This window comes from Moschus berezovskii, chromosome 19 (assembly GCF_049115385.1).
Source record: "Moschus berezovskii isolate FMDL1 chromosome 19, NW_MosBer_1.0, whole genome shotgun sequence".
Taxonomy (NCBI): Eukaryota; Metazoa; Chordata; class Mammalia; order Artiodactyla; family Moschidae; genus Moschus; species Moschus berezovskii.
The window spans coordinates 42,974,332-42,987,289 of record NC_142478.1 but is presented as its reverse complement, the minus strand read 5'-3'; the positions used below and the strand labels follow the sequence as shown (position 1 = coordinate 42,987,289).

Genomic DNA, 12,958 nt, shown 5'->3' with positions numbered 1-12,958 from the left:
TGTCCATTTCTTTGAGCCCACCAGGCTCCTCTGTCCATGAGATTTCCCAGGCCAGAAGACTGGAATGGGTTGCCATTTCCTTCAGGGGAATCTTCCCAACCCAAGCATTCAACCCACACATCCTGCTTGACAGGTGGATTCTTTACCTCTGAGCCACCTGGGAAGCCCCATAAATCCCAATTCAGTTCAGTTCAGTCGCTCAGTCGTGTCCGATTCTTTGCGACCCCATGAATCACAGCACGCCAGGCCTCCCTGTCCATCACCAACTCCCGGAGTTCACTCAAACTCATGTCCATCGAGTCGGTGATACCATCCAGCCATCTCATTCTCTGTCATCCCCTTCTCCTCCTGCCCCCAATCCCTCCTAGCATCAGAGTCTTTTCCAATGAGTCATGTGAGGTGGCCAAAGTATTGGAGTTTCAGCTTTAGCATCAGTCCTTCCAATGAACACCCAGGATTGATCTCCTTTAGAATGGACTGGTTGGATCTCCTTGCAGTCCAAGGGACTCTCAAGAGTCTTCTCCAGCACCACAGTTCAAAGCCATCAATTCTTCGGCGATCAGCTTTCTTCACAGTCCAACTCTCACATCCATACATGACCACGGGAAAAACCATAGCCTTAACTAGATGGATCTTTGTAGGCAAAGTAATGTCTCTGCTTTTTAATATGCTATCTAGGTTGTTCATAACTTTCCTTCCAAGGAGTAAGCGTCCCAATTACCATCAGTCAAAAAATTTTAAAATATTAAATTACACAGGTGCCCAAAATTTATTTATTATATATTCCTCTAACTACAGTAATATGAGATAACTTGAAAACATAAGGGTTATTTTTTTTCTTTCTTTCATGATCTAATAGGTCTTACAAAGAAGCAATACATATAACTGTTCAGACTTTATTGAGTCTTTTTTCTAATTCTGATAAAAATTTCATACAAAGATTAGAGAGCTGTGTTCTAGAATATGCTGTTAGTGGATTGAATGTCAAACTTGTGTCCCTATTAAACTATAATGATTGATGCTTTCATATTAGCTAGAAATGGCTACAGCAGAGTCCTAAGGATAAGCAGTATGTACAATGGCAGTATTTATAGACTTGAGAGTGTGTTTGTACCAAGTAAGTTTCTAAGAGACAGTGGATTAGGCCTGCTGGCATTACAGAAAATAGAAATTGATTTTTTAAGTCGCCCTTCATAATGAAAAACTCATTTTTAAGTGGATAAGAAAATTACTTAAATGTAGAATTATTAGCAGCACAATAACTAAAAAAAACTTAGAGTTATATCTGACCATGAGTTAAATATGAACCTTTAAAACAATCTAACACAAGTCAGCGTGACCCTGGTGAGTATTAATAGAAATGTGACATGTAAGAGCTGAGATGAAATCCATCCCTACTACAGGGTATTGGCAAAGGACACAGGATGAGAATACTGTGTATAACATTATTACGTGTATTTGGATGTATCACATTATTATGTGTATTTGGAAAGATACTCAAAATCTAGAAAAGGGAAAAGAAAAAAGGATGATAAATAGATTGTTGATTTGGAAGCACTGAGGAGACATCTTAAATAATTTGCATTGAAGAACATATATGACTGATTTAAACATTTCGTTATGACCACATCTTTATCCATTCATCTCAGTGGACATGTCCTGGCTATTGTAAATCCTGCTGCAGTGAACACTGAGGCTGCACATGTGTCTTTTTGAATCATGGTTTTCTCAGGGTATTTGCTCAGTAGTGGGATTGCTGGGTCATATGGTAGCTCTGCTTTTAGTTTTATAAGAAACCTCCATAGTGGCTTTATCAGTTTACATTCCTACCAGTCGTGCAAGAGGATCCCTTATCTCCACATCCTCCCCAACATTTATTGTTTGTAGGTGTTTTGATAGTGGCCATTCTGACTGGTGTGAGTTTACAGTACCTCATTGTGGTTTAAATTTGGATCTCTCTGCTCTTTGATGAACTAGACCGGTGGGATGGGGGAGGGCAGGGTGGCAGGTGGCAGGTGGGGGGAGGGAAGTCCTGGAAGGAGGGGATATATGTGTACATATGGCTGATTCACTTTGTTGTATGACAGAAACTAGCACAACATTGTGAAGCAGTTGTAACTCAATAAAAATAAACATTTTATTATGAAAAATATTTGAAATCATCTATATGTAATATAATTGAAAAGAATAATTATATTTAAAAGAAGGCTCAGTAGACTGTAGGATCTTTTATGTTGGTACATAGACTTGATTTAATAGTAGTCATTTCTTGGGGCTTCCCAGGTAGTGCTGGTTGTAAAGACTGACTGCCTGTGCTGGAGATGCAAGATACGCAGGTTCCATCCCTGCCCTGGAGTAGAAAATGGCACTCCACTCCAGTATTCTTGCCTGAAAATTGCAAATCTTTCCTAATAATCAGCATATGTTTACAAAGATTTTTTTTTTTCTAACAAAGCTTATCAAAGTAGTCAAGCAGATGAATATTCTAGATATACATTTTTTTTTCCCCTCTCTCTCTCTCTCAGACATTATCAGTATCACAGAAGCTAAGGTGCCAGACGGTGGCCACCTGGCAAGGACAGGCCTGGGAGAAGGATATGAGTAGAGCGGGTAGGACAGTAGAGGACCGTAGAGCTCAGGTCCAGTTGTTGAGTAAGTGGAGAAAGACTGCTGAACCCAGAGGAAAGAGAGAATAAGCCAACAGACTACAAACAAAGTTAACCAAGATCAAAAAAATCTCAGTAACAATGAGAGAGTTCGAGGGGTCCAGCAGGAAGAGCCTGCACTCAGAGGTGGGCCTTTCTGAGCCTGATCTTTAACACAGTTGCAATCCAGGAGTACTCTCGTGTCTGTGGATGGCAGAGACAGGTGAGAGTAGAGTGTTAGATCACCATGTTGGGTGTGACGTGTTGCTGGGAAACGAGTCTGAAGAAGGCCACCTTTGGGGGATGCCCAGAGTGTCTGACCAGTACTGACAGCATCTGCCCAGCAGGAGCCCAGCTGACTCTGTCTTTGGCCCGAGTCCACAGCAGTTGTCTCGAGTCCTGTATGATATCTCATATTTTGGGCAGTAAAGGCTGCTTTATAAGGTTGAAAGATAAAATTCCACCAAAAATGTGAATGTTTAATGTTTCACAGAACATTAATCCTTTTTGTCTATATACACATGCCTCTATGTACTTAAATAGAAATATAGTTTTGTTACGAATATAGCTAAGAATTTTTAAAATTTTTATTGAAATATAGTTGATTAATAATATTTCTTAGTTTCAGGTGTATTGCAAAGTGATTCAGTTTTATATGTATATATGTTTGTGTATCCATTCTTTCTTAGGTTCTTTTCTATTATTGGTTATTATAAGAGATTGAGTATAGTTTCTTGTACTATATACAGAGGGTTCTTGTTATCTGTTTTATATATAGTAGTGTGCATATGTTAATTCGAAACTCCTAATTTATGCCTCCCCCTCCCCTTTCTCCTTTGGTAACCATATGTTTTCTATATCTATGAATCTATTTCTGATTTGTAAATAAGTTCATTTGTATCATTTTCTTTTTATATTCCAGACATAAGCAATATAATAGATTTGTCATTCTCTGTCAGACTTCCTTCCCTTAGTATGTTCATCTCTAGGCCCACCTATATTGCTACGGATGGCATTATTTCATCCTTTTTTATAGCTAAGAAATATGCCATTGTGTTTATATACCACGTCTTCTTTATCCATCCTTCTGTTCTTGGGCACTTAGGTTGTTTCCATGTCCTGGCCATTGTAAATAGTGCTGCAATGTAAATGTAAATGGAGTGCATATGTCTTTTCAGATTGGTGTTTTCTCCAGATATATGCCCAGGAGTGGGATCTCTGGACCATGTTTACATATGAGTTTTAATGAATTTATACTAAAATCATCCCGAGTCTTGTCTTTACTTATTTGCCTTTGTAATTTCCATTTCTCTCCCAAATAAAAAGGAAGAATGCTGCTAGGTTTTTTTTTTTTTGCACAGCCATTAAAAATGGTAGGTAGTAGGTATTATGATCAAGCTGTCATGTCTAAAAATTTAATGATGCTGCATCTTAATTTTATGACACCTTGATTTATGTCTCAACCTTAGTATGATCTTCTTTCTCTTCATTTCAAGGTACTTATAGAAACTGGTCAGAACTATAACCATTTGCTTGTTTTCTAGTTAATTTTGTATTTGTGCTTACTGCTTTATTCTGATGTTTTGTTTTGGAAATAGCCAGCCCTTCAAATCTAGAAATAGTTTTTATGTATTATTAAATCATGTTTCAAGAGTTATGCCCAGGCTTTTATAAATGGAAGTGAGTTTGTAGCTATCAATAGTAAGCAGTACTTCTCTTGGAGCTTAAATCTAGAACTAGAAATTTTAAGTAGAGAGTTAAAAGTAAAAGTGAGTCATTGGATTTCCACTGCCTCTTCTTTGGTGCCAAGAAATGTCACCATGCACCACTACTTTTTTATGCTCCATATAATTAAGAAGTAATGTCTGTGTCAGGCTTTCTTTACATTTGACTCTATCATGATCTCATTTATCTCTCTGAAACATTGGAGGATGAAATTGGGACAGTTTGGACTTTTTTTCCTCCATTCATTTTACTCAATTTCTTCAGTTCTTAAAGATAAGATTATAAAACAACTTATCATTCTGAGGCAGAAGTCATCATTTGAGTGACTAAATGCCTTTCTTAAAATGTGCTTTTTCTTAACTATTTCCATGACTAACTCGGGCTTATCTTTTCTTAAATATATGTCTGTAACTCAGAAACTACTCATACTCATTATGATTATCTAGTTAAAAAGACAAGTTTTAGAGAAACATAAGTGAGCTGGATACACAAGCAGTAGTTGCTTTTGTAATTTACAATCAAATTTATTAATATTTGTGCATTAACTGCTAGTATTCTGAAATATGGTTTATTTCTTATCTGTGTGCACTATATATTGCTGAGTCATAACTTTTTACCTTGCTGATCATTTATTTTGTACCTTTTTTCTTGGTTCAGTGATATCGGGATTGGTCAGTCTCAAGATGACAGTATAGTAGGATTAAGACAGACTAAGCACATCCCAACTGCACTGCCTGTCAGCGGAACCTTATCGTCCAGTAATCCTGACTTACTGCAGTCACATCATCGCATTTTAGACTTCAGTGCTACTCCTGGTGAGCACCACTCATATAGTTTTGTTTTTTTATCTTTTTTTCCCCCTAATGTAATGGTAATGCTATATGTATCTCTCTTGCTTTGGCATGGACTCTGTCAGATGCTAAAAGTCATGATAAATATAAATTTCAAACAGTTGGAACCGGGTTGTTTATTATTACCATTACTCAGACCCACAAGCAAATGGATCTCTCAGATGTTCCCTTTCGTAAAATGAAGTTAACATGGTACCATGCAGATATTACCAGGTCATATTAAATAAAAAGTAAGAGGCATATTTTAGATCAGCTTCCTGGATTTTTCAATATAATAAAGATGAACTTTAGATTTAAATTTTTTCCTTTCTGCTGCCAACTTGACAATTTTAACTGCTGCTATTGTGATCTGATCTGTTTGTCTGTGGATCATTTGGTTATCCTAGGGCAAATGTGTTCATTCAGTGTGCCTGTATGTTGACTGAATCAATCTTTGAAGAAGAATTGTTGTTGGAAGGGAGAGATGGAAGTTTAGCATTATCTTTTCTAAGAATTTTTTTCACATTGCTTTGTTTAATTTTATTACTGTACTGAAATCCTTTCTACTGACACATGACTCTTCTTTCCACCAGACTTGCCAGATCAAGTGCTAAGGGTTTTCAAGGCTGACCAGCAAAGCCGATACATCATGATCAGTAAGGACACTACAGCGAAGGAAGTGGTCGTTCAGGCCATCCGGGAGTTTGCCGTGACCGCCACCCCAGATCAGTACTCGCTCTGTGAAGTCTCTGTCACACCAGAGGGAGTGATCAAGCAAAGAAGGCTTCCAGATCAGCTTTCCAAACTTGCTGACAGAATACAGCTGAGTGGAAGGTAGACGTTATTCATCCTTTGGATTTCTCTACCTCCCGCCCCAAACCCACACCAAAGGCCGGTGAACACTTTCCAAGGGTTTTTTAAATAAGTATCCCTGAAGATTAAAAAGAAGATTTTCCTCATTCACTGAGCATTGCCATATCAAAGGGAATGCACACAGTAGACTGTTGACCCTCACAAGGATCTCTTAGGAACTTGTGCAAAACAAGGGTGCTGTGACCTGACCGTTCTTGCTGCTCACCAGGGCTCATGCTCCCATCAGGACACAGGGCTGGCAGAAAGGCACAGCCTTCTTCTGGAAGATGCACATTTATAACACACCTTCCACCTTCCTGTGTCATTTGCTTCTGCCTACCTGACTTTTCTAGGACTTTCATTTGTTTAGGTAGAGATATCTATGACAGTGTGGTTGGCTAAAGCTGCCTGTTATTATTCATGACACTAATGAAATATGCTTCTTAACACTGGAACCAAAGCTTAGTTGCTTCAGGGCTTGGTCTTCTGCTGCCTTGTATTTGCAGGAAAACATTGTATGGGATTTTGTTAGCCTCTCAAATGGTTTTGTCAGTCTCTTAAATGGTGTTTCCATTGATATTCTCAAATCACAAATTAGGGAAATTTGGAAAAGTAGTTATGTCTTGGCTTTCGTATAATGACTAGATTTTGTACTTGCTGAAAATTGAGTGTTTTCATAAATCACATTCTTTTTTTCTCATCATATGAGAAAATACATTCTCATCATATGAGAATACAATGAGTGTTTCATTGTATTCTTGCTTTTTGTGTTAAACATCTAAACTTGATATAATTCATTCAGAACTTCTATTTTCTTGCTGTCAGCTATAACTTTCTTGCTGTTCTTCACTTTCACTTTATTGCCAGCCCCAAGTCTGGTAGGTAGTGTCCATTTTTCTTGTTATCATTTAAATATCATTTATCTGTCTGTGATCATGATGGAGTTCTCCAAATCTCCACTGAGGTGCAGAGTCCTGATTCGCAGTCATTGCTCAACAAAATTATAAATGGATTCACATCATGGGCTTCGTGAGTAATCAGAGCTGAGAACATCTATGACTGTCAAGCCCTGAGGTCTGTGTCTTCTGTCACATCAGCTTTGGCGAAATATGCAGAAGGCCAGTTTGACAGGACCACAATTCTCATTCTGTTTCTCCCTTTGTGGGGTCTGGCTTAAGAAAGCATCTTTCTATAAAATCAGTAAAAAGAAAAAAGAAAAAAATCACAGAGTAAACATCTGCATTCTCTTTGGACATGCTGCTGACAAAGAGAAAGGCGCGCTGACCCTGAGTTCTCTCTCTGCAGCTGGTGTTCATCTTTCTGAGCCTCTGTTTCATCATGTGACAAGCAGAAAAACACACACCCCACTTATATGTAGGGTTTTTCTGAAAATCAGATATTCGAAAGTCATCTTAGGATCATTCTCCTCATAGCATCAAATAGAGGGAAATGGCTTACAGATTTCTTTAGTATTTGAATAAACAGGTGAACTTGGGTGTACCAGTAGTCACAGAGAATCTCCGGGGAACAGAGCGGTCACTCTGTGTCAGATTCCCGCTTCCTTCCTTGGATCCCATTTCCTTATTTAAACCAATTTTCTAAGTTCAGTTATTTTCTGTCCTTATTAGCCAAAAAAAAAAAAAGATAAAATAATCTAGAAGGAAGGAAGAGTAGTAGAAAATGGATTGCAGGTGATACAAATGCATTTCTGTGTGATGTGTTTGTTTCTATGGATGGGATGGCTTCTGGATGGGATTCTGTGGTCTGGCGTTTGAGGAGCCACTGCCTCCTCTGTCTGCCAAGCAAAGTCCCTGCATCGTTCAGCAGCACTTTCTCATTGCTGTTCTGTAGGCAGCGCCATTCTTCCAGGAATGTCTTGAGATTGCTGCTCAGGCTTTGGATTCTGTGTCTCTCACAGGTATTACTTGAAAAACAACATGGAGACGGAAACCCTTTGCTCGGACGAGGATGCGCAGGAGCTGCTGCGAGAGAGCCAGATCTCGCTGCTACAGCTCAGCACCGTGGAGGTGGCCACACAGCTCTCCATGCGCAACTTCGAGCTTTTCCGCAACATCGAGCCCACTGAGTACATCGATGACTTATTCAAGCTCAAATCAAAAACCAGCTGTGCCAACCTGAAGACGTTCGAGGAAGTCATTAACCAGGAGACGTTTTGGGTAGCATCCGAGATTCTGCGGGAGACAAACCAGCTGAAGAGGATGAAGATTATTAAGCATTTCATCAAGATAGCTCTGCACTGTAGGGAGTGCAAGAATTTTAACTCCATGTTTGCGATCATCAGGTGAGAGCACATTCATCGTAAGAGTCGATTCAATTTGCAGTTTAAAAAATATATATCAATACAGGAAAGCCATACAATTTATAGGCGTGTAGTAGTTTTTTAATTGCGTCATATGGAATAATTCTTTTTCTCTGAATCCTAATTGTAACCCTTTATTTAAAGTCTCTTATAATGGATGGACCTAGAGATTATCATACTAAGTAAAGTCAGACAGAGTAAGACAAATATCATATGGTATCATTTATATGTGGAACCTAAATATATATATATATGTGTGTGTGTAAATGAACTTATTTACAAAACAGAAGTAGACCCATAGACATATGAAATAAATTTATGGTTAGCAAATGGGAGAGAGGTGAGGTAAGGATAATTTAGGAGTTTGGTTTAAAATACATGCACTATTATATATAAAATGGGCTTCCCTGATGGCTCAAACGGTAAAGAATCTGCCTGCAATGCAGGCAGACCTGGGTTTGATCCCTGAGTCGACTAGATCCTCTGGAGTAGGAAATGGCAAGCCATTCAACTATTCTTGCCCGGAGAATCCTATGGACAGAGGAGCCTGGCAGGGTACAGTCCATGGGGTCACAAAGAGTTGGACTCGACCGAGCAACTAACATATTTAAACTAGATGAACAACACGGCCCTACTGTATAGCATGGGGAACTATACTCAGTATCTTGTAATAGCCTGTAACAGAAGAATCTGAAAAAGAACAGATATATATGTATGTGTGTGTGAGTGTATTGATATATATGGCAAATCACTTTGCTGTATACCTGAAACTAACACAACATTGTAAATCAGCTGTACTTCAATTTAAAAAAGAACCTTGTATGCTGATTTAAAGCCTGGAAAATCTGTATTTGCCATCTTTTTTTAGCTCTCTGACTTGGGGCACGTTATTTGAATTTCTCTGAATGTCAATTTATTTCTGTATAAAATAACAATGACCCAAAATGGTATAATGTGTATAGTGTTCCATCAGTTGCACAAGGCGGATGGATGCCTAGTAAATGTTAATTTTCTTCTCCTCTAAGTGCTTAAAGGCTGGAAAAAAATACAGATCGAAACAATGAGCAAAATTGATGCTGATGATTAAATTAGTCATTTTTTCTGTCTAGAAATTTGATCATACTATTATTGTTCTTGTAGCTTTCAAATTATTACTATAGGATATATATATATATGTATATGCATGTTTTTATTGGGGTACAGTTGCTTTACAACATTGTGTTAGTTACTTTTGACAACAAAGTGAGTCAGTCATAAGTATACATACATCCTCTCCCTCTTGGACCTCCCTCCCCTCTTTCCCATCCCACCCCTCCAGGCCATCGCAGAGCACAGAGCTGAACTTCCTGTGTTATACAGCAGCTTCCCACTAGCTCTCTATTTTACACATGGTAGTGTTTATTAATACATGTCAATCTTAATCCCCCAATTCATCCCCATCCTTCTCATGTCCATACATTCGTTCTCTCCATCTGCATCTCTATTCCTGCCCTAGAACTAGGTTCACCTGTACCATTTTTCTAGATTCCACATATAAGCAATATCGTATGATATTTATTTTTCTGACTTACTTCACTCTGTACAACAGACTCTATCTAGGTCCATCCGCATCTCTACAAATGACCCAGTGTCACAGGATATTTGTTACTCTGCTTTATCAAATGACTGCTTGGTGCCAAGTACTTTATGTATGGAGATCAAGCGATGAAACACAGCCCTGCTCTCATGACACTTGACATTGTAGTACTGCCTACAGTAAACAGACCAGAGGCTATAAACGGAAAAAGAGGAAAACTCCAAGGCCCTGTCCCTGCTTCCATCTTCACTTCTCATTACCCAGAATTATTAATAGTCCTTCGAATCCTGTACATTCCTGTGTATACACAGCATGCATGCAGAAGTGTTCTGTGTTAATAAATATGCAGTACATTCTTACTGTCCTTCAACAGGACGAGTCATTTAATTTTATACCACTTTTCTTTTTTCCCTCTCAGTGGCCTAAACCTGGCGCCAGTGGCAAGACTGCGAACTACCTGGGAGAAACTTCCCAATAAATATGAAAAGCTGTTTCAAGATCTCCAAGACCTGTTTGATCCTTCCAGAAACATGGCGAAATACCGCAATGTCCTCAACAGTCAGAACCTGCAGCCTCCTATCATCCCCCTGTTCCCAGTGATCAAGAAGGATCTTACGTTCCTTCACGAAGGTAAATGTGTAAGTTGGATGGTTTCTGTCTCCACCAGTGGAAATACAGGGTGAATGCCATGTGATTCCCTTTTCCTTCTTTACCAATTGCAGGGAATGACTCCAAGGTTGACGGGCTGGTCAATTTTGAGAAGCTAAGAATGATCGCAAAAGAAATACGTCACGTTGGCCGAATGGCCTCTGTGAACATGGACCCTGCCCTCATGTTCAGGACTCGGTGAGTATCTCCCTCAGCAGTGTTCCTGGGGTTAGAGAAGGTTGAGCTTAGAGCTTCCTAATCAATGAGAGAAGGTTTTGAATACATCCATCTGTGGCGAGATTTATCAGGGTGTATACAGAATCTCCATTGAGCTGTAATTCAGAATGACTGTCTGATTCCACATCTGGTGCACTTTGGGCTGTCAGTGAAAACAGTTTGTCCCTCAGACACTTTTCATTGACCATGAGACACAACTATTCTTATTTTTCAGAATGCTGATTTGCAGAGCTAAAAGGCATAATTGATAGTGTGAACTAAAATATATAAATGATCCAAGTGGTATTGTCTCTAGCCACACAATGGATTGAGCTGTCAGTGTAGCCAAAAATGATGAGTCCAGCAAAGGAGAGAACAAAAAGTCTTTACAACAGAATATTTACTTTTATTTGTCTTTGAGCTAGAAAGCTATTGCTGGTCCAGTTGTGTGTGTGCGTGAGTCGATCATGCAGTTTATGGCTTGTGGGCTTCTAGTACTGCTTATCCAGAAGTCTGGTCCTTTCTTTCTGAGCTTGTGATCTCTCTGTCTCTCTCTACACCCATGCTTCAACCTCCACGGCTCTCACTTACAGGAAGAAGAAGTGGAGGAGTCTGGGGTAAGTGGTGGGGGCACTGCACACCCACACAGTTCTCATCCTGCTCATGGCATTGTGTTTTTCTTACCCGCTGTGTTTCCTGATGCTTTGCATTTTTGCATTTTTTTTTTTCTTAACCCTCTTGCTCTAGCAGAATTTCAGTTGGCAAACTGACTTCAAGTTTAATCTACTGGGGCTTTTGCTTTTGAGGTCATGACCCATGAGAGCTGTGAAATGATTGATGACTGTTCTGGGGAACCACAGGCCAGGCCTTACTCCTGAGCTTTCAAAAAGATTTAATTTTAATACAATTTGTGTGTTTTGAAATGAGAAAAGTCTAACCTGGGGTGAGGGGAGAAAGGATGTTAGAAGGGAAAATTGTGCAATTTAAATACTGTTGCACAGATTGTTGTGAAGTGAATCTATGTAATACAGAAGGTGCCCCTACATGTTAAAACTAAATTTCTTGCAGCTCAACTAACTACTGTTTTCATTCTATAAACCAGTCCTTTTCAAAAATAATTCTTAACAACTCATATGCTAGTTCCTGTACATGTGTTTTTATATTTGCATGACCATTTTATTAACAAATTGACCATATTCCTCGAAAAACTCACTACACTTAACCCAAGCAATAAGAAAACAATTGTGAACATTGTGGGTAAATTTCCTTAAATCTATGTAAGACATCCGCTTTAGGAGAAATAAATTTAGTGTCACTCTTAATTATTGTAACTGTGTATTCTTGCATGAGCTTTTATATATAATAATTATTAATTGCTGGGTTCTACAAGAGAACTGCCTTGGATGCTTTCTAGAGGCAAAAAAGTAGAATTTTTAGTTCAAAAAGAACAAGTACCAAACATATATGTATACATATAGTGTATGTAGAATTCTTTTTAATTTGAAAAAAATCATTTTAATCTATATGTTGTTTTAATCTATATGAATATGATATGATTCTATATTCCTTTGTGACAGTTTACTTACCAGAATGAGGCATGTGGCCTTTTGAACTAGACTGTTAGAGAAGTCGTGGCACGTTTCCTGTGGGTACGGTGACCCTGTGCTGGAGCGAGCTGCATCTCTGCCTTTTCATCTTCCAGGTCGCTCAGCCAGGGTAGTACAAACGCAACCGTGCTAGATGTTGCTCAGACAGGTGGGCATAAAAAGCGGGTGCGTCGTAGCTCCTTTCTCAATGCCAAAAAGCTATATGAAGATGCCCAGATGGCTCGCAAAGTGAAGCAGTACCTGTCCAATCTGGAGCTCGAGATGGATGAGGAGAGTCTTCAGACGCTATCCCTACAGTGTGAGCCGGCCACCAACACATGTGAGTTTCTCCTTAAAGTGGCTGCAGGTTCGGCTGGAATGCAGATAGGTTTCCTGTGCCAGTACAGCAGGGAAGGGTGCAGGGGCACATAGCATCCTGAGACACGCCAGCCTTTCCTGTAATTATAGCGCACAGCGCAGTCCTGGGCTTGGGCTTGTGTCCAGTGGGGTTAGCGTGGAGACCACAACACCGTAGACTATTTCAGGGTGACTGGCTTTTT

General features: G+C 39.2%; 1 protein-coding gene across 13 annotated transcripts in view; it reads left to right on the top strand.

Moving 5' to 3' along the window:
• Positions 1-12,958, top strand: part of RAPGEF2 (Rap guanine nucleotide exchange factor 2) — a 265,728-nt gene that overhangs the window by 237,327 nt on the left and 15,443 nt on the right. For 12 of the 13 annotated variants that reach the window (XM_088828045.1, XM_055405066.2, XM_055405062.2 and 9 more), the window contains 7 exons: positions 5,028-5,185; positions 5,794-6,034; positions 7,971-8,354; positions 10,367-10,578; positions 10,671-10,794; positions 11,406-11,429; positions 12,515-12,738. In XM_088828045.1, the coding sequence (XP_088684171.1) occupies positions 5,028-5,185; positions 5,794-6,034; positions 7,971-8,354; positions 10,367-10,578; positions 10,671-10,794; positions 11,406-11,429; positions 12,515-12,738 (1,367 nt within the window). The remainder of the gene's footprint in view (positions 1-5,027; positions 5,186-5,793; positions 6,035-7,970; positions 8,355-10,366; positions 10,579-10,670; positions 10,795-11,405; positions 11,430-12,514; positions 12,739-12,958) is intronic. The other variant, XM_055405067.2, reaches the window with a different exon arrangement.